The 24,341-nt window shown below is 37.8% G+C and overlaps 1 protein-coding gene, 1 long non-coding RNA gene and 1 pseudogene across 6 annotated transcripts in view; 2 read left to right on the forward strand and 1 right to left on the reverse strand.

Moving 5' to 3' along the window:
• Positions 1-21,578, forward strand: part of CD96 (CD96 molecule) — an 89,586-nt gene extending 68,008 nt beyond the window's left edge. For 2 of the 4 annotated variants that reach the window (XM_013060886.2, XM_013060885.2), the window contains exons 9-14: positions 4,674-4,742; positions 5,244-5,327; positions 14,630-14,692; positions 15,443-15,532; positions 18,959-19,082; positions 21,171-21,578. In XM_013060886.2, the coding sequence (XP_012916340.1) occupies positions 4,674-4,742; positions 5,244-5,327; positions 14,630-14,692; positions 15,443-15,532; positions 18,959-19,082; positions 21,171-21,279 (539 nt within the window). In that variant the 3' untranslated portion in view covers positions 21,280-21,578. The remainder of the gene's footprint in view (positions 1-4,673; positions 4,743-5,243; positions 5,328-14,629; positions 14,693-15,442; positions 15,533-18,958; positions 19,083-21,170) is intronic. The other 2 variants (XM_045088358.1, XM_013060887.2) reach the window with 2 other exon arrangements.
• LOC123394375 lies at positions 8,666-14,638 on the forward strand (annotated as a pseudogene).
• Positions 19,013-24,341, reverse strand: part of LOC123394376 — a 49,914-nt gene continuing 44,585 nt past the window's right edge. For both annotated transcript variants that reach the window (XR_006609082.1, XR_006609081.1), the window contains 2 exons: positions 21,488-21,715; positions 19,013-19,100 (listed from right to left, as the gene is read on the reverse strand). This is a non-coding gene — a long non-coding RNA (uncharacterized LOC123394376). The remainder of the gene's footprint in view (positions 19,101-21,487; positions 21,716-24,341) is intronic.

A 24,341-nucleotide genomic window follows, 5' to 3' on the forward strand; every position in this document is an offset into this window, starting at 1 on the left:
ATTGATCTTTTTGTTTCCAGAAACTTATTGGCACACAGTCAGCCCTCAATATACTTAACAGGCCTGTAAGAGGAAGCATAGAGCAGCACTGATACCTATGACAAGCAAGAGGCACAGTAACACAAAGATCAAGGCAACGTATGAGACTGGGGCATTCACTGTTCCTCCTCCCATGTGGTCCAAGAACAGCATGTTCATGAATGAATGAATTTTCCGTTCCCTGCAGTAAAGTTTCAAGAAGGAAGGATTTATGTCACCTTAGTTTCTGATTCTCCAAAAAAGAAATTCAATCAGTCTTACTAATACAAATGAAATTCTCTGTCAAGTTATCATATTTCAGGGACGCCTGGGTGGCTCACTGGGTTAAGCCTCTACCTTCAGCTCAGGTCATGATCTCAGGGTCCTGGGATCAAGGCCCGCATAGAGCTCTCTGCTCAGCAGGGAGCCTGCTTCCCCTCCTCTCTCTCTCTGCCTGCCTCTCTGCCTACTTGTGATCTCTGTCAAATAAATAAATAAAATCTTAAAAAGAAAAAAAAAAGCTATCACACTTCATCAGGATTCCACTGATTCCTGACAGAATTAAATCACATGGAGCTATTGGTCAGTATGGGTCATTGGATTGGCTGGGGATGATGTCCATTGCTTGTCAAGTAAGAGGTATTTTAATAGGTGACTGGCAGTTGCTTATTAGACTAAGATTTCTAGGTAACAGTAACATTGCCTACAAATAAATACAAAGTTCTCTTGATAATTACCTCTTAGTTCTTTATCATTATTCTCACCATTGTTATCACATCACTACTTTAAAACCATTCCTTTCTGCTTTCACTTACTAAATCACTCAGTGAATTCTATGGAGGTCAGTTCTCAGGGTGAGAGGGAGGGAGGAAGGAAGGAAGGAAGGAAAGAAGCTCCTTCATGGGAGGTAAGCTAAGAGACTGTTGACCAACAGTGAAAGGCTTCACTCCTTCCTACATGAGGAATTGAGTCCCAGGGTAAAGGAATCATTCTTTTCATCCTTCTGAGAATCTCTTAAAAACCTGGACAGAGTCTTTCTTCTCTTCCCTCTCTTCCCTCTCTCTTCTCTCTAGTTCTCTCACCTCTTCTTATTGTATTAATTAGGAGAAACACATATCTCTCAGTATCTCTTAATATCCAAAGATTACTTATGACTAGTCATTCTATCCCTCTGTACATTTTTTGTCTTGCCTTATTTTTAAAAGCATATGAGGTTTGTCTCCCCCTCTGATTTCTCCCAACTCACTTCTCTCCTTCTCCCAATGTGCTCCATGTTATTCCTTATGCTCCACAAGTAAGTGAAACCATATGATAATTGATTCTCTCTGCTTGACTTAGTTCACTCAGCATAATCCCCTCCAGTCCCGTCCATGTTGATAAAAAAGTTGGGTATTCATCCTTTCTGATGGACGCTTAATTCTCCATTGTATATATGGACCGTATCTTCTTTACTCATTTGTCTGTGCACAATGAATCTTGGAACCCTGAAAAAATAAAATGAAATTTAAAAAATAAAAATAAAACAATGACAACAACAAAAAAAAATAAACTAAAATAAAAGGATACGAGGTAACTTTAAAAAACATAAGAATACAAAAACTTTTAAAATAGATTACTGGCATAGAGAAATGCAACATATTTCTGTATGGTTGATTTTATATCCTGCAGCATTGCCAAATTCGTGTATTAGTTCTAGCAATTTTTTTGGTGGAGTCTTTTGGGCTTTTTACATAGAGTATCGTTTCTGCATTTCACTGCACTTCTGCAGTGAAAGTTTGACTTCTTTCTTGTCAATTTGGATGCCTTTTATTTCTTTTTGTTGTCTGATTGCTGAGGGGAAGTCTTCCAATGCTATGTTAAATAGCAATGGTTAGAGTGGATTTTGCAGTGATGTGGATGGAACTAGTGTGTATTATGCTAATCAAAATAAGTCAGTCAGAGAAAGACATATAATACCATACGCTTACACTCATATGTGGAATTTAAGAAACAAAACAGACGAACATATGGAAAGGGGAAAAAAGAGAGAGGGGGAAAATAAACCATAAAAGACTCTTAACTATAGAGAACAAACTGAGGGTTGCTGGAGGGGTGCAGATGGGGGGTTGGGCCAAATGGGTGATGGGCATTAAGAAGGGCACTGGTGTTGAGCAATGGGTGTTATATTTAAGTGATGAATCACTATAAATTCTACTCCTGAAACCAATATTATACTATATGTTAACGAACTAGAATTTAAATAAAACTTGAAAAATAAATAAAATAGGTTAGTAAAGGAATTGCTGCAGATAAGGACAAAGATAAAGCCATCTCAATAAAAGAAATAAAATTCAGATTCACTCTGTGATCCAGTGATGGGGTGTTCTGTTCCACACGGTCATTCAAGAACCCAGGCTTCTAGCAGGTCTGTCACCTTTAAGTTGTGATGTATAAGTCCCCCTGCTTCATAGTATCAGATAGCATATGAGGGAAGGTCATGGAAGATCTTACATGGAAGGTTTTATACATCAGGTCTTGAAATGACAACCATCACTCCCACTCATGTTCCATTGGCTTAGACTTCATACATGGCCACACCTACCCAACCACACTTATCCAACCACCAATGAGGCTAAGAGATGTAGTTCATCTGTACCAGAGAAAAGACGGGGTTTGGTGACTACCTGATAGTCTGACATGCTGACCTATATTCTCACTAAATTGTGGGGGTAAGAGCAATATTTCACTCTTTCCTTCATCCCCAAGTCTCAAATACACTGAGCCTCAATAAGTATTTGTTGGATAAATGAAACTGTGCATATTCAGTATTTAAAACATTTTATCTGCCATCCTGATGCCGGTTGCCCATTTTAGTTCCTCATACAGCACCATCTGAGGCAGCCTCTAACGCATTTCCCCATGTCCGACTGTATTCTGGGAGCTCAGGTAAAGTGTGTCTTTGATGCCCATTAGCAGCCTGCATTGCAAAATGATTATTGTTGATCATTACTGTAAATCACTTATAGATGATTGGCATAAACCATCATGCCAATTTATTTATATATCCTACATATTTTTTTTCAGAGATTTGATTATCCTTTTTTTTTTTTTTAAATTTAAGCATGTCATTTCCCAGAACTGAGATACCTGGGAAGGTGGGATCCTATTCATTACTAATTCAAGCATACAGGGAATGAGCATACTATCATATTATAAGGATATTATTAAGAATATCAGACACAGTATACAGTATTTTTCTTTAAAAGACGAGAGAAGAAGTGTCTAGGTGGCTTAGTCAGTAAGTGTCTTCCTTCAGCTCAGGTTATGATCCCAGGGTCCTAGGATTGAGCCCTGCCTTGGGCTTCCTGCTCAGTGGAAAGCCTGCTTTTCCCTCTCCGTCTGCCCCTCTCCACTGCTTGTTCTGTCTCTCTCTCTCTCTCTCTCTCTCTCAAATAAATAAATAAATAAAATATTTTAAAAATATTTTTAAAAAAAGACTGAGAAGAAATTTGTTGTTAATCACAATAAAAAGAAAGCTGTGTGTCTCTTGAAAATTGACTGGTTTTATCCTATGATAGCCATTAATGACTTAACATTTTTTAACATCGTTACCAGAAAGTTCTGACTAAATGTGGGACCTATATCTGTTAAGAGTATAGGACATGGGGCACCTGGGTGGCTCAGGGGGTTAAAAAAGCCTCTGCCTTTGGCTCAGGTCATGATCTCAGGGTCCTGGGATTGAGCCCCACATTGGGCTCTCTGCTCAGCAGGGAGCCTGCTTCCCCCTCTCTCTCTGCCTGCCTCTCTGCTACTTGTGCTCTCTCTCTCTGTGTCAAATAAATAAATAAATAAATAAATAAAAATCTTAAAAAAAAAACAAAAAAAAAGAGTACAGGACATCAAGAAATGGATTTTGTGTACTATCCCCACCCCCAGATTTTGACAGGGATCAACATACTTTTTCTAACTATATTTTCCTTGCCTTTAGTTTCCCTTTCTATCTAATCCTGTTATCTTCTTGAATTGAGTATTTATGGAAGTGACCTTAAATATATTTGTTTTCCAAGAGATATGACCATTTTTCAATGGAGTGTATTGGGTATTTTTCTTCTTCAATCTGCCTTGCTTCAACCCTAGGGATATTTTCAAAGGAATATGAATTAGTCCTTCATTTTGGGAGGAAGAGGGAGAGAGGAGAAGAATGGGAAATGATGGACTAGAAAGTTGGGGATGATTTTGAAAGCTAAGAACTGAAGTAGATAAGTAACCATATTGCACATATGAAAATGTTATGTACAATTGTGGAAACTCCCTGCAAGGTAAGTTCCATGAAGGTGAGGACCTTGTCTTCATTGTTGTGTGTAGATTGGAGTCCTACACAGAGTAGACACGAACACAACATATTTTGAAAGTGTGAATGTGATATACTTGGAATTAGGAGAGCTGAGTTAAAATCATAAAATGATATTGAATATTGGCTATGGTGCCACAAGCATATGCCTTTTGGAATCAGTTTCATAAAATGAAGCCATTAGACTATGTATTCACCAAGGTTCTTTCCTTCTCTAATGTTCTCTGCTGTACATGCCACCCTTGTTAGTTATAGCAGCATATTAAACATGGGAATGTAAACACCATGTTTGGTGTTTAATTTGGGAATTTTCTTTTCAAAATAGGATATCCAGCTATATCTTCCATAGCCGTTGGAGATGTGGATACCTCGACTCCAAATACCACCCTTCAACGTGAGTATAGTGACTGAAAAGAAACAAAACACAAGATTTAGTACAGTTCTGACAACACTGAGGTTTTGGCAAAAGGCTATATTTTTCATTTGATGTTGGTATTTTGGTTTTGAGTTGCTCTGTGGCAAATTGTAATCTAAATGGTGGCTATCCATTGATATGACAATCAGTATAATCTTTAAAATATGGGTTGGTGAATTATTATACTATACTTTTCATTTCTCATGGAATTTTAAGATAACATGAAAGTAGTCTTGACAGTACTCCCAGTGATCTGATTTGGCGACAAGAACTGAAAAAGAAAGAAAGGCAGTGACAAGTTGGCATTAAACATAAACTACAGAGCTTTCGCTTAATATGCCAGCTGTGTTCCTGTGTAGGAAAGCATATTTTCAATTTCAGATTTCCCCAAAGTCACATAGATTAAAAATTCAGCACATCAAAGTAAAGTTAAATTACAGCTGTATAAAAAGGTTGGATTCCGAGAATTTTGTCTTTCAGCCAGCAATTCCAGTGTGACTACCCAAGGCTTCAACTACTCCTGGACCCCTCGTGGGCAAGATACCAAAAGCTCTAAGTGTAACTGTGAGTCCCTCGGGGTCTTCTGGGCCTCATTAATTCAGCCAACATGTATAATGAGCAACTACAACGTGCTCTGCTCATAATCATATTAACAAATACTTACAAAACATCTACTGTGTTTGAAGCATTGTTGTAGTTGCTGGGGATACATTTGTGAACAAAAACAGATCCAAAAACAGTTCCAAATTCTGGGGGAAGAGAGACAGGCAAATGGTGATGAGTGATAGGGAAGAAAGCAAGCAGTGAAGGAGGCATTGAAGATCTGGTGGGAGAGTGGGTTGCCATTTTCAATAGGGGGTTTTGCAAGGCCGTCCTGAGGAAGGTGGCATCTGAATAAAGATATAACTCTCGGGGATGGAAGAGCTAACTGAGGAAAGAGTGAGCTAGCCAGAATACACATGTCACTAAAAGCAGTGAGAAGAGGGAGCCCCGTGTGAGGCACAGAGCTGGTGTGGCCATTTAATCTGGCCACCCTGCAGCAGCGTGTGCTGATGCCACATTACTAGGTATCCGCAGCATCTGAAGGGAAAGTCTACTACCTCTTAGTGGTACAAGATAGAAATCTGCTTGGTAGGGAAGTGGCAAGGGATGTGGCTGCCACTAAGATCCCAGATGCTGCTAGTGCAGAACTCTGGGCTTAGCTGCTAGGCCCTTGGCCACGAAGAGTAAAGCCACGTGTCTCTTTTAGGAAAGCGTTTTATACCTGCTGGCTCAGTCATCTTACTTCCGAGAATGTGTCCTTAGGAAGTAGATCAAATAGCAAAGAGGAACATGTATCATATTGCTCTTTGTAGCATTAGTTATTTATTTTATCTCTTTTATGGACCTCAAGTTCATAGATCTGGATTAATCATAATCCTTAATTCATGATGCACTTTGACCATTTGTGTATGATCCTCTGAAATTTAATTTAACATATTTCTTTTAACAAATATGCTAATAATATAAAAGACACCTGTGAATTCAGTGCCCAAATATGAGAGATAAAAAGGGGAGTATCAGAAGAGAGAGCAAACCCAGAGAGCCACAAATAAGCATAACCTAGAGGTGCCAGAGGTGGCATGGCAGATTCCTGTGAAAAGAAGAGGCAGTCAGCAAATCTGCAAACCTTGATTATTTACAAGAAACAAAGTATTAAAATGTATGCCTGCCATGCACATTACGTAAAAATAGGCTCCATAGAGTGTGAGATCTTTATGTCAAAAGCAAAACATTAAAGCAGGTAATAAAATAAAGGTGAATTTCTTTCTGGCTGTGAGGTGAGGAAGGGTTTAAAGAAGAGAAATAAAGCACTAACCATAAAAATGGTGGAAACAGTAGAATACCATAAAGTTAAGAAAATTCTATCAAAAGACACCTTAGCAGAAGTTATAAAGAAAAGGCAAGCTATAGTGTAGAAGATATTTGCAACAGATGTAATTGAAAAATGATCAGGAATATATAATTGACAGAGAATCAAAACTTTATATCAAGGGTATATAAAGAATGGCTAAAATCAATTTTTAAAAATATAAAAACATTAGAAAATGAGCAGAGAAGAACATCACAAAAGATGTAATAAGTGGCTAGAAAACATCCAAGGAGTTGCTTAGTCTTTCTGGCAATCAGGAAATGCAAATGAAGACGAGAATCAGATAACCGTTCCACATGTAATCAATTGGCAAAAATTAACAAGTCTGGAATTGCCAAGTGTTAGATAGGTTGTAGATCAATATAATGTTTTATATGTTGCTGGTGAAAGAACAAGTTAGTACCATCACTTTCCACCATTTTGACATGGTGTTGTTGTGTGTGTGTGTGTGTGTGTTTTTAATTTTACTTATTTATTTGACAGAGAGAAATCACACGTAGGCAGAGAGGCAGGCAGAGAGAGGGGGGAAGCAGGCTCCCTGCTGAGGAGAGACCCTGAGATAATAACCTGAGCTGAAGGCAGAGGCTTAACCCACGGAGTCACCCAGGCGCCCCTTGACATGGTGTTTTAATGCCAAACAATTTCATACCCTACAACCCAACAGTTCCGTGCTTAGATTTATACTCCACGGCTCTACACATGCTAATATATGTAACCAGGAGATATGCACACAAATGTCAGGGGAAAACACTACTCATAATAGTAAAAACTCTAAATAATCTAAGTCACCATAGCCAAGAGAATAGGTAAATAAATTATTGCATAGTCATATAATATTATAGAGCAATGAGAAATGAGTGAATGACAGCCAAATACAACAGTATGAATGGATCTTAATAAGATTGTCTTGAGTCAGAAAAGTAAATGCCAGGTGACAATATGAGGAACGATATATATTTTTTTAAAGATTTTATTTATTTATTTAGAGAGAGCACAAGGTTGGGGGGGGGAGGAGCAGAGGGAGAAGGAGAGAGAATCTCACGCAGACTCCACTGAGAGAGGACCCCAACATGGGGCTCCTTTGAGAGCCAGACACTTAACTGACTGAGCCACACAGGGACCCTGGAATGATATTTTTAAACAAATATTAAAACAAGTACAACCAAACACCATATGGCTTAGGCATAATATGTGATAGAAACTAGAAAACTATATAAATGAGTGAATAATAGACACATTCAGAAGAGCATTTGCTTTGGAGTGAGCATACAAGGGATGAGCCCTGTGTTAGAAGTTAAAATGTCAGAAGACATAATGTTACTTACAGTAATCCAGTAGTCCATGTGTAAGAGTTGGGGTGAGAGGGTGTTAAAGAAAAATATATCCAATAACAAGAGAATGTAAAATAGAATGAGATAGTAATTCAATGCAATATTATGAAGTCAATCCAAACAATAGCCATAATGTACTAAGCTAGCCAGTACATCTTATTGTATAAACAAGGTTACTGGCTAGAAAATTTTCACCTATCAGATATAAATTGAAAATAAAAATATTATATAGACTGGGGATGAAATTCCATACTTAATACACTAACATTTATCCAAATGGTGTTAACATAAAATTAAGTTTGTAATGAACTCTGTTGAAACTCTCCTTTACCTACACTGGTAACACAAGATAAGTTCCTTATCTTTTTTGTTGCTGCTTACCTGTATCCCCCGTGCCTGTGGTAATGTCTGGCATAGAGTTGGTGCTCCACAAATATTGCTGATTAGATAAAAGAATCAATACTTGTTGGCTGTGGAGGGAAATTATGTAGCAATGGTGATAAAAGATTATTGGAGGGGCACCTGGGTGGCTCAGTCAGGTAAGCATCCAACTCTTGATTTTGGCTCAGGTCATGATCTCAGGGTCCTGGATTGTGAGATCCAGCCCTGTGTTAGGCTCTGTGATTAGTGTGGAGTCTGCTTGTCCTTTTCCCTCTGCTTCTCCCACCTCTCTCTCTCTCAAATAAATGCATAAATAAAATCTTTAAAAAATAAAAAATAAAAGTTTATTGAACAATATTATAGGATAAAGTAGAAATGAAATTTAAATTTATGCTATGATTATATATGTTATCCCATATTTTCATTCTCAGCATAATACTTGGTGTCTAATGATTTCCTTTATTTTATTTATTTGATTTTTTTTTTGTTGACAGTATACTGAAATCTAAGATACACAACAAAAGGAACATAACCTTTGCCTGTCTTGTTCACTATAGTATCATAATGCCTGTAGCAGTGGCAAGCATACAGTAGGTGCTCAGCAAATATTTCTTGAATAATTGAAAGAATATGTGTACATATGGACAAGGGCAAGGAAGAAAACACACACAAACATACACAGTGAAAAGAAATGATATGCTTAAATGAAATTTTTGAACTTTTTGTTTGCTTTATTTAAATTGTTATTACAATAGTATGTGTGCCCAGAATAAAAAAAGAAATCCTATTTACCCCACGTATCATATCATTATGAAGCATAGAGGCTACCCAAAATATTCTCTGCCCTAGAAACCGGAAAACTAAACGGTCTTGCATGAAAGTGCTTTATAATTTACACAAGTGTATTCTTGGTCTTTTTAGTAGATTTCATAATGAAATGAACTATGCAATTCCTCACATCTTCTGTCCTCCCCACTTGAAAACTTCATTTATCCTCAGACATCTCTCTATCATTCCTACCATGAAATAGCTTTAGAAATTGTGAAATCTAGGAAGGGACTCTAAAACCCAAACAAACAAAATTTTCCTCACCATGAAAACTCACTTATGCAAATAAGAATATCTTGTTTACTAGTTGCCATTTTTTATCCACAAGCTTAAAGAAAAAAATTCCCTGCAGTGAGTTGCTCTATTTATAATCATTCACAAAAACACATTTGGATCCAACAAGTTAATATTGATTGCTCACTCCCAAACTATTTTTGAAACATGTTTCTACTCGTTGGATTGGACTATAATGTGACATCCAATATTAGATGATGCATTTGGCAAGATTCATGACAGGCATTGGTAATGGAGTTTTTTTTCCCTTCCAGTATGTTTATTTAAAGAGATTTATGAAATGTTCACAGACAGAAAAAGAATGATAATGGATGGATTCCTGGTGAAATAAACCCACTAGCAGTGTTTCTAAAGCTTTTCCTATTTGTGAGCACATTCTAATGGGATATTTGCCTTTACATGCATTTTGTGTAGCTCACATATATTTGGATGTCACTGGAAGATTCTGGGTGCATTGCATTTCTATTAAATTTATAAGTATGCATTTTAATATATTCTTTTCTTGTCATTTTATCAACTTTAGAATATTAGCATCTAATCCTAGTTCAGCTTCCAAGTTTCCAACTGCCTGGAACAGAAATGTTTATTTTACTTTAACCACCTATGAAATGGGGATATCAACTCTGACCATCTAAATACCTCAAGTGTATAAGGCTAATAACATCCTGGATGTTCTCATCCTGACGTTCAGGTGATCAGGCCATGGAGCAGAAAAGAGAAGCTTAATTACTTTTCTCTTTGTTTTTCCCTGCCATCCATCTGGTCCAGTGGAGCCTAAAACCACATTGAAATCAGTCAGTCTGGCTAAGTTAGAGAAGCAGAAAAATGAAATGATTCTCCATAGGCCCCTATGCTTCCAATTTGCCCCATTACCAAAATCAACAAGCTTATCATTACCTTACCACGTGTGCCCGTGCACATGCGCGTGCGCGCACACACACACACACACACACCTGGGGCCTCATAGAACCTCTTAAAAACCTCACATAGGGTCTCTATTTTATTCTTTGACCATACATTCCTATTCTTCAAAATTTATGTACCCTTCTTCATAAATTTTGCAATTGTATTTTTTACCCTTTCCTTGGTCCTGGTTGGATCTTCTCAGACTCTTGGTAGTTCTGCCTAATAATTTCATAGCAACCCATTCTACTTTCCATAGGGAGAAGGGATGGAGAGGCTGGAGTTGAGGGGTTGAGAGTCAATTACAGGGACATAGCAATGCCAGAACCTATGGCAATAGTGGGCCCTTCTCCTCTTTCACGCTGTAGGATCATTCCAGTTAGTCCTGCTGCTCCCTGTTGGCTAAGATGCTGAATCTCTAAACTCACCCCTCTTCCTCTCAAATTCTAAAATCTTATATATCTCAGATCACTTCTCATTCTATGTTCTTCTTCTCTAAAACACTGTTCTCCAGTTCTGTTACCTAGTTCCTGATTAGGTGAACCACAAATTCAAGATTTCTTTCTCTGATTTTAAGTTCCATTTTCTGTTAAAATACCAAATTCTGGGGGCTTCCTGGGTCTCTCCACAGCTAGCACACAAGACCTGCATATCCAAAGATCATGAGTGTCATCTTTTTTTTCATGATCAGGAAGAGCATGAGGGTCTCATCTATAGAGGAGGTGGTCATGGCAAGAATAAACAAGGTCGCTGATGCCAGCGTGTTCTTCCTAATGTAAGGGGTGGTGCTGGCCCAGTACATATTCACTCTGAAGAGGAGCATGGGGCAGAAAACGAAGATCTTTGAGATTCCTGTATCCAAGTCCTGCTTGCTACCCATGCCATTATTCCATGACAAAATCAGACACAGAAGAACTCAGAATGTCTTAAGGAAGATTGGGTAACTGAGACAAGTCTCTGTAAATGTACATGTAGAAGTGACACCCAAATTCCAAGATAAGTTCAGCTTGCATCAGCTTACTCTATAAGAATAACAAAAATTATCTGTGGTTTTATCAGAAAAGGAGCTTTTAAACTTCAGATAACCATGGATTTTGGTATGACACTAAGTAGATTTTCCTACAAAATGAAAAGATGCCCAACATATCATAATAGTTACTGACCACTGTAAATTGGTTAAAAAAAATGGTCAAGTTTTTCCAAATAAGGAAGAATGCTATGTTGTCAAAATTGATTCTGTTTTTACCATGGGATGAAAATATCCCTTTGTGGTAGAAAGATGTGCTAAAGCACATAGCTTCCTTGTTGAATAAGCTTCACCCAATGCTAAATTTAAATAAATTATAGAAAAATCCAATGTTATGCTCCAGGAAAGATACAAAAATTTATTTGAGAAACTCTAGCAACACGGCATCCTGATATTAATATTTTCAGCTGATAATGATGATGTACTCAAGGAGGTTATCCATCAAGCTGGTGTTTATCATCCAAATGTCAAAGTAGTGTTTATTCATGGATTTTGATGAAAATGGAGTCTCAAAAGATTTAAAGAAGAATTAACTCATGTATTTAACAAACAGAATGGTGGTATGAAGAACGCAGAATATTTCAATCAATTAAAAGACATAAAAACATAATTCTGCTGAGAGACTCTCAAGGAGACTTAGAGTGGCAGATCAAATAGCCATTGTGGAGCACATTCTGAAAATTGGATATCTTTGGATATCTGTCTTTGGATAGAGTGGATAGGCTTTTAGAAAAATATTATGTTAATGAAAGAGGAATCTTTAGAATTAGTAAAGTCTGTCTTACTGAGGATTCTATAAGTAAGTATTCTTCAGGAAGACCTCTTTCTTGTGGGAGCAATTGATATAAGAATAGCCCATCTCTTTGTCTTGTTGAAAGACTCTTATGTATAATACATTCTTGCTCTTGAAGTTTTTTTTCTTTATATTACTGAAATATTTTCAGACATGTTGAGTCCATCAACTGGAATCTCCTTTTTTTTCACCTCTCTCAACACACTCCCCACTATATTTTTTTTAACAGAATAAAGACAAATCTTAAAACCAAACTAGAAAAATAACTCCCTGCTTTTCCAAAGTGGATTCTGTAGCTTAATTTTATCACACAGTTTCTGAGGAGTAGAAGTCTAAAAAGGAAAATTTTAAAAATGGCCAAGTAATTTACAAAATTTTAAGTACTGCCATTTTTGTAATTTGGGTGGATCGTGTTGATGGTATCACCATCTCCTGAAATTGTGTTATGCTTGGTTATTTTGCCTGGGGAAAATTAATATTGAGCAGAAAAAATTGGCATTCTATATTGGGTGAAAAAACTGTTGGTACCCACATGTAACTGACCATTTGGTATCTGGGCGCCTGCCTAGCTCAGTTGGTAGAACATGTAACACTTGGTCTTGGGTTTGGAAAATCGAACCCCATATTGGGTGTAGAGATGAGCTAAAAATAAATTTATTTTCTGTATTTACTTGCTGATGAGATAAATATAAAATGGAAAAAAATTGAATACCCAATTCCCTCAAAGGGATAGCATTTGTTCAACTACTTATATCTTAGCATAAATTAATTTATCACATCCTTTCTTGCAAACAAACTCTGAAAAGATAAAAAATATAGGTATCAAGCCCTAAAAATTAAAAGTTATGTAGAGGCACCATGTTGGGCAAAATATCTTGTAAGGTTATCCAGAACAAATTGCCTTCTTTGTAATTTTATCTAAATCCAGGCCTAGACCCAATTTCTTTTTAATTAGTTGTTGTTCTTTGTTATTCAAATCCCCACCATTAAGGCTTAGCCTTTAAAAATTGGCTTTTGAAAAAACAGTAGTCCATCATCTCTTGACCTTGGTATTCTGTCTAGAACAGCACCAACAAAAAGTGGTCAAGATCACATGTTCAGGGTCAGATAATTATACTGAAAATAAGAACATCTCCCTGACCTAGTCAAATCAAAATAGCTGTGTGTAAAACTCCCCTTACCTCTGGGTGACCCTACGTCAATTAGCTATGACAAACTGTACTGTGAGCACGCCCTGGAAAGCATTGAGTTACACCACTCCTGAAGGGCCTGATAACATACCTTTGTCTGTGGCTGCAACTGCCATTGACATTTAGGGGAAAAACCAAGGAAAGAAAAGACCAAGCGTTTTTTGGTTTGGGTTTTTTTTTTTTTTTTTTTTTTAATGTTTGTTTTGTTTTGGTTTGGTTTGGTTTTGCTTATTTGTTCTGGTCTTGACACACAAGAAAGCACTTAACTTGGAAAATCATACATGCTAATGTTTTAAACAGATGAGCATAATATTTTTCTACTGATTGCAACTGCGTGTAACTATAGCTATTTTACTTTATACTACATTATAAGCCTGTTATCAAATACAGAAATGCAGAGCCTGCCAAGAAATGGAACTTTCTTGCCAGAGAGGGGGATCTAAACAAAATGAGTTGATAGATCTACTCCAAAAGCTATAGGTACTGCCTGAATTTGCTACCATCCACTCAAGGGGAAGGTTTGCTTCTCTAATCCATCAAGATGACTCAGCACAGCAGCTAGTGATGCCTGTGACCAGAAGGGTCTGAAAATTCACAACAAATTCACAACAAGAATACCAGCTTATCCACAAGTACACACTATTTTGTTCCCTCATGCATGTCCTACCAAAGTCTTCAAAGTCCCTTTGGCACCTTTGCTTGACTAAAGGCCACCATAACACACCTGGGCTTTCATTCGCTCCCATGTATTGGATGAACACAAGAATAGTTACGGCGCACTCTCTGTGGCTGGGAAAACCTCTCCTAGTATTTTGTTTCTTTTCCTTCTTCCTGCTTCTAAGTAGCTATAATCAAAATCTTCGCTATTTGAGACATCAGAATTACAAGTTTTCCCTCAACTCCCACTTTATTTTGGGACATTCTAATGTGTGCTGTAGAATAGTTCAGTGATTTTTCTTTACATATTCATTAATAATATTTTTTCTTTTTATTATTTTATTATAAATTATTAGATTCAATTAAAGGTCAAGAAGAGGCTATAAAATAACTAGTCTTATACAGATTGACTCTTCTTTTTTTAATTTTTAAATTTTTTATTAGCATATAATGTATTATTAGCCCCAGGGGTACAGGTCTGTGAATCTCCAGGTTTACACACTTCATAGCACATCAGGTTGATTCTTCTAATACCTTCTTCCTTTAACAGCTTCATGGATGCCCAGTGAAACATATAGTTCATCCCCCTCAGGTGCAAATTCAACAAATCATGGTGAGTGATGGGGGGGGAGATTTAGGGTCAGGAAGGTGTTGGCAGAGGTGGAAAAACAAGAACTGGTAAGAAACCAATCTTAGGTATAAAAAGTGCAACTTGATGATGAAAATGACAATGAATAGAACCAAAACTTCTCCCTGTGAGAGTCACCCAAAGAAGCTAGTCAGAAACCAAGTCTTAGATTTTTTTTTCTCTATTTTATTTCAAAATGAAATCTACAAAATAGCATTTCTTGGCTAATTAAATCCATTAAAATTGCATTTTAAATTTTAATTTTCCATTAGCAATTGAGATGATTTATCAACATGGAATTGTCTCCTAGAATGTTGCAAAGGAAGTTTTATTGACTTTATCAAACACATTACAGTGGGAGAAATGGTATTGCATTGGGAGAATACAGAAAGTTCCCATTTTTCTATGGGTCCAACATAAGACATTTTCCTTTAATCATGTAAATTCTCATGGAGATTCTTTAGCAAATATTGTTATGTTATGTATACTGTATAGTTTCTCTTTTCCTCTTTAAACCTATAGAGAGTTTCACTTTTTTGGTAGTTGTTAGATTCTAAGGTCCAAGTCTTGATATAAATTGGTCCTTAGTAAACTTTATACATAGTACTTAGGAACATTTAGGCCATTAAAATTGAGCTTTTCCTTCACTAGTGAGATCCAATCATGATCTTACACCACTTGATTGGGTTGAGATGGCTGTTAGGATCAGTTCACATATTCCCTGTATATCCCTAGGTGGTGTCTTCACCAGCACAATCAGGACATTTTCAGAAGTTCCCACAACTACCAATGGATCTACTAAAAATATTCACATCCATATTACTGGTGAGTCATTTACTTTTTTCTCAATTTTGTGTTTTACTCACACAACAAATATTTGTTGGGTACCTACCATTTGCCAGGCACTGTAACAGTTGTTGGGTATACTCTGTGAAAGAAGTAGATCTTTCTTGTCTTGTATACAGGGAGACCTTGAAAATGCTGACCTTCGGAAGATTATAATCTATTGAAGATGATATACATTAAGTAAAAAATCATATAATTAAATATATTTGTGACAGATATACTGTGACATAATATAAGGTATTGTCAGAATATAACAGAAATATGTAATTTTTACTGGCAACAGGAAAGGATAAATATATCCTATAAGGATATATTTAAATTAAAATCTGAAAAATGAATAAAAATTGGCCAGGCAAAAAGTGAGAAACACTTTATCCTATGAAAATATATCTGAGACAAGAAAGATTGTTGCGGGGCGCCTGGGTGGCTCAGTGGGTTAAAGCCTCTGCTTTTGGCTCAGATCATGATCCCAGCGTCCTAGGATTGAGCCCCACATTGGGCTCTCTGCTCAGCAGGGAGCCTGCTTCCCCCTCCCTCTCTCTGCCTGCCTCTGTTTGTCAAATAAATAAATAAAATCTTAAAAAAAAATTTAAAAAAGGGATGCCTGGGTGGCTCAGTTGGTTAAGCAGCTGCCTTCGGCTCAGGTCATGATCCCAGCGTCCTGGGATCGAGTCCCACATTGGGCTCCTTGCTCCGCAGGGAGCCTGCTTCTCCCTCTGACTCTGCCTTCCACTCTGTCTGCCTATGCTCGCTCTCGCTCGCTCTCTCTCTGACAAATAAATAAATAAAATCTTTAAAAAAAAATTAAAAAAAAATTAAGCTAATAAAATTTTATTGATACTGAATATAATTTCTTGTTTTATATCATAAGAGATCAAGATCTTCCCAACCCAGATCTTGATTGTAAGTGCAGAGGCATTGTCAACTCACTTCAGAGGGTGTTCTCTTGACTGGGGAACACTCCACTTAAATTCTCAGCTTATTCTGTATCAGAGGTCATCCAGTCCTCAGATCATTGGAGCATCCTGCATGCAACATCCCAGTAGAACAAACTGAAGTCCCACCGATGCCTTTCAGATATTGGTGCCTTAAAAAACGGCCTAGTTCAGAGATGGGGCAAGATGGAGCTCTGCTTGACATTCCTGAAGTCAGTGGTCTCATTTTCTGTGTGTGGTAGGGAGAAAAATTTTAAGCATTGGTTTAAAATATTTTGTTCTTTTATTTCTCTGAAACTGTAGGGGTAAAATCATGTTACCAATGTAGAGCCTAGTAAATTTTGACTTGACTGAAACAGAACTTTGTGTAGTCTTGTTAATCATCTGTATGATTTTTTTTTTATGATCATGATACTCTATTCTTTCACAGTTCTACTGCTACTGTGAACTAGTGTGAACTAGTCACCTGCACATACAACATAGCATATGGGTCTGTGTTGCAGGACTACATGGGCTTCCAGAGTAACCTAAGCATCTGCTTAGACTAGGCTGAGGTTGGGTGAGCATCAGGAAGACCCCAGGTCTCTGGATGTGTGTCATAAACATGACAACATCATATTGCTGCAGTTCAAACTATGTTGAACATAGAGAAGATTTGGTAACTAATATTTTGAATCCATCTCTTTTGGCCTATGTGTTTTGAGACTTTGCTTTATAAAAAACACTATAATAAATATGAGGCAATTAGAGAAATTAAAAACCTAGTCTCCACCCACAAACAGTTCACAATCTAGTTGAAACAATAAAAGAAAATGAAACCAAATTATTCTAATGCAAAATCGACTTTTTGCCCAAATGATCTACATATTCTGAAGAGCTAAAGATCTATCCATAAGGTATAAGGGTGTTGTTAGAAATAACAAAAGCCTGGAAACAATTTAACCCTTGAACATCAAGAGACTGAGTAAATAAACCATGATACGTCTATATATTGGGGAACTAGCTACTCATTTAATCAAAGAAGGTAAATATCTATGCACTTTCATGGGAAGTTATTCCAAGAGCATTTTTTAAAAATTATTTATTTATTTTTTTTCAAGAGCATATTTTTAAAAGAAAGACACAAGGGACAGAACAATATGTATTGCCCTCATTTCTAAGAAAAAGAGATATATATTCATGATACATATACATGTTTATATATGTATATGTATAAAATAACAGATATATATGTATACATATATATGTATAAAATTTCTAGTGGGATACATAATTAACTATTAAAAGTTGCTGCCTCTAATATGGATAACTGGCATCTGAAAGTCATAAAATCACCTCCTTTTTCATTGTAGCTTTATATTTCTGTACTATTTGAATTTTTAACATGATTGTAAAATGCTTTTCAAAAAGGAAAATATTAAGTAACTGTGTAATTATAAACATTCCCTCTTATTCTCTGCAGTAGAATCAATCTTACTTCCTAAGAGAGTTAATTTTCTTAATTCTTCCTGCATGTTAGAAAAAAGGTAAAACAGTCCGAATATGATATTTACATTGCCTCTGGTCTAAATCAATAATATTGGAAAGTCTTTGATTCACACAGTCTGACGTGGTGTACAAATGCTAGAAATGCAATGAATGAATTGAGTGTGGATATAATCAAAGGGTAAGAAAAACAAGTCTGCTTATCACCCACCAATATAATTCTGGCCAGACCTTTACTTTGGACCTCCTCCCTTTGCAGACCCTAGAAAGAGCAAAATAACTGATTTTAGTTTTACCCCTTTTGTCACTTCTCTCCTTTCTATTGCCGAAGTGCGTAGAAGGAGAGAGAAAGGAAAAGAAGGGAGGTGGTGGAAGGTTTTGGAAATCTCTATTCTGGACACTGTTCCCTGAGTGACATCCAAAGGAAAAGTCTTCGATGATGATCTTTTGAGCAACTACAACTCTGTGCGTACTAATCAGGCCTTCTCAGTTTGGGATTTTCAGGGCATCAGAATGTTATGACGTTATGATGCTTTTTTCCTCCTCCTAATACATAAATATTCCATAAAGCATATAATGACTCCTTAAAGAATAAGCAAAGCCAAAGCTAGGCCATTACTTCACATATAAAGTTTCCTTTACTGGAGTAAATTTGGAATACAGATTTAGAGCTTATCCCTTTTATTTTTCATTTTTACAAATTCATTGCCCATTATGTGCCAGGAATTGTCCAAGGCCTTGGGAAAATGAAAGAAAAAAAAAAGATTCATTCTGGAACATTATAACAAGAAAGACATTCACATAAATAGTAACTGCAGACGTGCAAAAACGGAAGTGAGAACAAGGCATAGGTATGATCCCAGAGCATGACTGTGGTCAGTGAGGGCCATTGGAGAAAACAGGTAGGAGAGAGGGTTCAAGTCATGCTGCTTTGAAATTCCCGAAGTTTGGCATGAAAGTTCATCTCTCGTTATGTCCTTTGCAGGTATTGTGGTCAATAAACCTAAAGATGGAATGTCCTGGCCAGTGATTGTAGCAGCTTTGCTCTCTTTCTGCATAGCGCTGTTTGGTCTCGGAGTGAGAAGGTGGTGCCAGTACCAGAAGGAAATGTGAGTATAATCCTGAATCTGCAGGAACAGAGATAGGTTTTCAGTACAATATATTCACTCAGCACTTTGTTTTTTTTTTTTTTTTAAAAAAAGATTTTATTTCTTTATTTGACAGAGAGAGAGAGCACAAGTAGGCAGAGTGCCAGGCAGAGGGAGAAAAAGGCTCCCTGCAGAGCAGGGAGATGGATGCGGGACTCAAACCCTCCCGCAATGCTAGGACTCTGGGATCATGACCTGAGCTGAAGGCAAATGCTTAATCATCTGAGTCACCCAGGTGTCCCTCACTCAGCACTTTAAATATCACTCTTTTATGGCATTCTCATATAGAACTGAGGAAAAGAGGCTCAGAGAAGCTCCCCACCTTGCCCAGCACCACCCAGCTGGGATGAGTTGTGCAACTTCTGCCTTGGTGTCCCCTTCTCCCTGCTCAGTCAGTGACACTCAGATGGAGCAAGTCAGTGGGCATGAAATGAGAATGGAGCCTTGCCTCACCTCAAACACTAAAACTGATTTTTCTTTTAATCTTCATTACTTTTTCATTTTCATGCATCTCTGAACTGTCTGGGCCCAGCTGGGCCCAGATGCTCAAGTGTGAAATTGAGTGAGAAAGGTAATTTTAAGAAACCCCTACTGCTTTCAGCAAAATGGGCTTTTACCATCCTCTTTCTTTTTTCCCAAGGACAAAAGAAAGTAAACAGTGGGTTACCCCTCTTTTGTCTTATTGAAATATCCTCCAAGAATTTTTTCCCTCCACTCCGCCATCTGAAATGACATGTCAGATTAAGCCTTACTTTTCTGACTTGGCTCTTTTGGATCCAGAGTAGACCATGATTGGAGGAGACCCCTACAACATACAGAGCTGTTCTCCCATGCATACTACTACTGTTTAAAATGCCAATGACCACTGTGTGGTACCTTCTACTTAAACTGTCCTTGAAGACTCTATATCCATGTGCGGCAAGTGTTTCCTGGTGAAAAACAAAACACTAAACCAGTAGTCTGAAATTCTGGACTCTTGTCCAAGGACTACACTTTGGCTACCATATGACCTTGAGGACTTCCTAATTTCCCTGAAACAACAGAAGTGCAAATTTCTTAGAATTTTATCTACCTGTTGAAATATATTATCTGCATCAACGCATCAGAAAAAAACAGGTAATAGGCATTAGATATTTTTATTAAAAGAAGAAAGCGGGAATCTGAAATTTTGAATTGATTCTTTTTATTATTCTGTAATCCAATATTTGTGTCATATAGAGAAGAGAATCTCTTTCTCTCTCTCTCCTTCTCCATGTCCATCTCTATCTCTATACCACAGCAAGGGGTTATGGATTTGAGTCAAGGACAGAAATCTGTCCACAGATGAATTTCTGTGTCTTGATATCAAGAGAGTTGGAGAATTTGTACAGCTACATCCCAAACTCAGACATATGCCAAATGCATTTCAGACAAAGAGTTGTGCTAACATAGAACAGTACTTTTGATATAAAGATGACTTTAAGAATGTTCACTGATTGAAATGTAAGGGATTCTGACATTAACCACCCAGCATCAACCAATACAAGGGTTCTGTAGAGCCTTTCTTCCCATCTCAGCCCTATCCTCACAGTGCACAGTGACTGTGTGGGTGAAGGCGGGGGTAAGGTTGGCAAAGGGATTATTTGAAAACCTTCAGTCGTTAGTCCCAGAATTTAAAGATTTTGTCTCTGGAGGAGTATTTTAACCCACATAAGAGAAACACTTCTTCTATTAGGAGGCAGTTTCCATGGAGAATATGGGTTCTGGTCAAAAGACCAGAATCGCTTGTCTGGTTCTCTTTACCAAGTTGCTGAAGACCTCTGAGCCTCAGTAGAATGATGACAATAATGTCCAATCCCTAGATGCAAATTAAATAATGTTATGATAAAAATGCTTCACAAGCTATATAATATCTATAAATATTAATGCTATTATAACGTGGCTAATAAACAGAAGGAAAAATTCTGAGGGAACTAGTAGGGATGTCTCTTTCTCTGTGTCCTATTTTCCTATTTCCTTGAATCACCACCTCACATTCCTAGCGTTGAAAGAGCAATGTTTTGTTCCTAGCATGGAAAGACCCCCGCCTTTCAAGCCACCTCCACCTCCCATCAAGTACACTTGCATTCAAGAGTCCATGGGAAATGATCTGCCTTGTCATGAGATGGAGACTCTCTAAGAGCCACTTGAGACTTGCCACATAGAACTCTGCTAGAATCCTGCGAGAAGCTGGATATTGTGCTTTATTAACATAATTGCCCTCTAGCCAAGCCTTTACTGCAGCTGCAGTGGATGTCAGAAGTGAGTGACCTGTTTTCCCAGCAACTCAGCCCCTTTCATCTGCATGCCTGAAACTGAGCAAGAATGAGGCGAAGTCATGCTCATACCCCATGCGATCTGTAGGAATGTTCTTGCTTATGTAAGAAGTGCAAATGAGGCTGCTGTTATTAAAAAAGTACTTGCGGTGTTTTTATTTTTCATTTTAGTTCACTGAGTGAGGTGACGACAATGGTTTCAAGCATATGTCCACGCCAGATCCTCTTCCATTTGGGCATCTGCCAACATTCTGAACTATTTGCCAAAAATATGATCATCCCTGAGGTTTGTTGCATTCCCTAGGAAAATTACAAAAAGAAGAAAATGTAAAAGTTCTAGAAAGAGTTCCAAATAAGTGCAAGTTTTCCTCATACGGAAAATATTTTGCTTATTTTCACTAGAGGAAATCGTAATACCTTGCGCAAGATGCCAGTCCCAGTCCCCCTTCCTCCCACCATGTTCTGCCCAGGCGCCTGCCCCATGGATGGACGAGGGATCAAAGGAAACCTGGCCAGCAACCAAGTAGCCTCGTAGATATAGGGAATACTTCATTGCCCTCTAAAATGATATGAACTAAGAGTGGTCTGGTCTCATCCTCAGCTTTACGTGTGTGTGTGTGTGCACTTGAACACGTGTGTGTGTGTGTGTGTGCATAGGTACGTCAAACTATTACATGAGTAAACAGGCACCCTAACCCCAACCCAATTTCTGCAAATCCTATTATTCTCTTTTTCTTCTGGGAACTCTCCTGTTCATCCAGTCTGCATGTTTTTATCTGTCTTGAGGTAAATACAGGCTCAAATCATACTAGCATTGTTGAATTAATCCTGTTCCTACCACTCTTTTATAAAATACTTCAGATAGAACATATAGGTAATGGAAAAGAAACCTAGTTAGCCACACCTGTTCTGTATTCAACAAGAGTTCCTGAGTGAGTAAATTACTGATGCTCCTTGTTCTTCTAAACCACCCAAACTCTCTGCCCTAGGAAGGGGCAACAGATGTTCTTATCAGATATGATAGGCAAATGCTGGGTGGACTTCAGTCTCAGAAGGAACATTTAGTTCATTTGCAGTGTACTTATCCCTGACCGCATGTGAGAATAACTTGGAGAGTTTTTTTAAACACCAGAGCTGTCCCACTCCAAAACAATAAAATCAGAATCCCTGTGGAGTGAGGCCGAGGCGTTAGCACTTCCAGGTGATTTCAGAGTTCAGCTAAAGTTGAGAACTGCTGAACCATTCAAGGTCCCTTCTCATTATTCAGAATCTTGGTTAGGTACTTATTTTTGGTGGTGACCAGCCTCTAGTATGTCCATCATGATTCTTGCCTCTTATATAATCCCCACTGATACCAAATGCAACTAACTTGTATAGCTGGCCAAGGCTAGGGTAAGGCAAGGAAGACACCTATGGTATAAAATTTAAGGAGATATTCAAAGCCAGGGTCATGTACTTGTACAATCTTGCGAGTACCGGTTGCTGGCCCAGTATAATGAATAAGATATGCAGAAATCACCAGAGTGTGACTTCCAAGGCTAGGTCATAGGATACATGGTAGCTTCTGCACTGCTCTCTCTTTGATCGGTCTCTCTGGGAAAAGCTGGTTACCATGATGTGAGGACACTCAAGCAGCCCTGTGGAGAGGGCCCCCTGTTAAGGAACAAAATCCTATTGCTAACAAGTATCAACTAGCCAGCCATATGAGCAAGCCATCTTGGAAGCATGTCCTCCAGTCCCCACTCAAGCCTTTGGTTAACTGCACCTCAGCTGATCTTTTGACTGGGACCTCATGAGAGCCAGAACCACTCAGCTAACCTCTTTTGGTTTCCTGACCCACAGACACTGTGCGGGATAATAAATACTCATTATTTAACACCACTGTCTTTAGGTATAGCATGTTACACAGTAATAGATAACTAATACAGCCCAATGAATGGAAAAATAAACTAATGTTTGCCTGCCTTAATTACCCTCCATTCCTCATTAATTCTTGAGAAATAAATAAGACTAGCTTCACATGTGCCTTTGTCAAGAATAGTCGCTTTTTTTTTTTTTTTGATCCAGCAGAAGTTTTGTTTTAACTGAAGAACATATGGTTGGCTTGACCAAATTAACTTTGCATTATAGGTCTTTTAAAAACATTAACATTTTGCCAGGATGGGCATTAGAGGTCCTATTACAAAAATGGAATTAAGACACTCTGTGAATTTGAGTTGCCCAACATCACATAATCAAAAGGGATTGAGCCAGAATGATGGAAATCCATCTCTGGTCTCCAGTCCATGGTGTGATCAATCTCCATTATATCATAATATTTCATTGCTTTGTTGTCTCTTTTTACTATAGATGACAGATGTTTTGTGTACATTTAGGTAAATATTGATTTTTTTTAATGCCCAAATTGTTGACAGAAAACAAAGAAAAGTAGAAATAATTGACCTCTGAAGGTAGAATAGCCAAGAAAGTGTGAAAAAAAAAAAAGACTAAGAAAAAGTAAAAAGAGTAATCAAGACCAGACACCAAAAGAAGTTTAGAGAATCTGACCAAGGCCAGAGATAATGAAAGAGCATTGTCTCCGAAACCCAGAGCCAGCAAGAGGTTCTTGAAGGCAGCCCTCTAGGCACCCTGATTTAGGAGCGTTGGCTTTGACTTGCACTTGAAGATTGAATCTGCAAAAATACAGAAACTTTGTTCCCTGAGTTTTGATAACAGCTGTCATGGCTATGTCGACCACCCAAAGCTTGAGTGACCAGCAGAGACAGCTGAAATGGTGAGTGAAAGTTACCCCCGTGGGAGAAAAAGACATTAACTGGAGAAATGGGCTGATGTTGCAAGAAGAAACACAAAATGAGATAGTGAGAGAAGGGCATTTTATTTCCCAGCTTCTGCAAAGGGGCTTTCTTCCCTGGATTCTGTGATTACT

Source organism: Mustela putorius, unplaced genomic scaffold, assembly GCF_011764305.1.
Source record: "Mustela putorius furo isolate JIRA1106 unplaced genomic scaffold, ASM1176430v1.1 tig00003834_pilon_pilon_pilon, whole genome shotgun sequence".
NCBI lineage: Eukaryota > Metazoa > Chordata > Mammalia > Carnivora > Mustelidae > Mustela > Mustela putorius.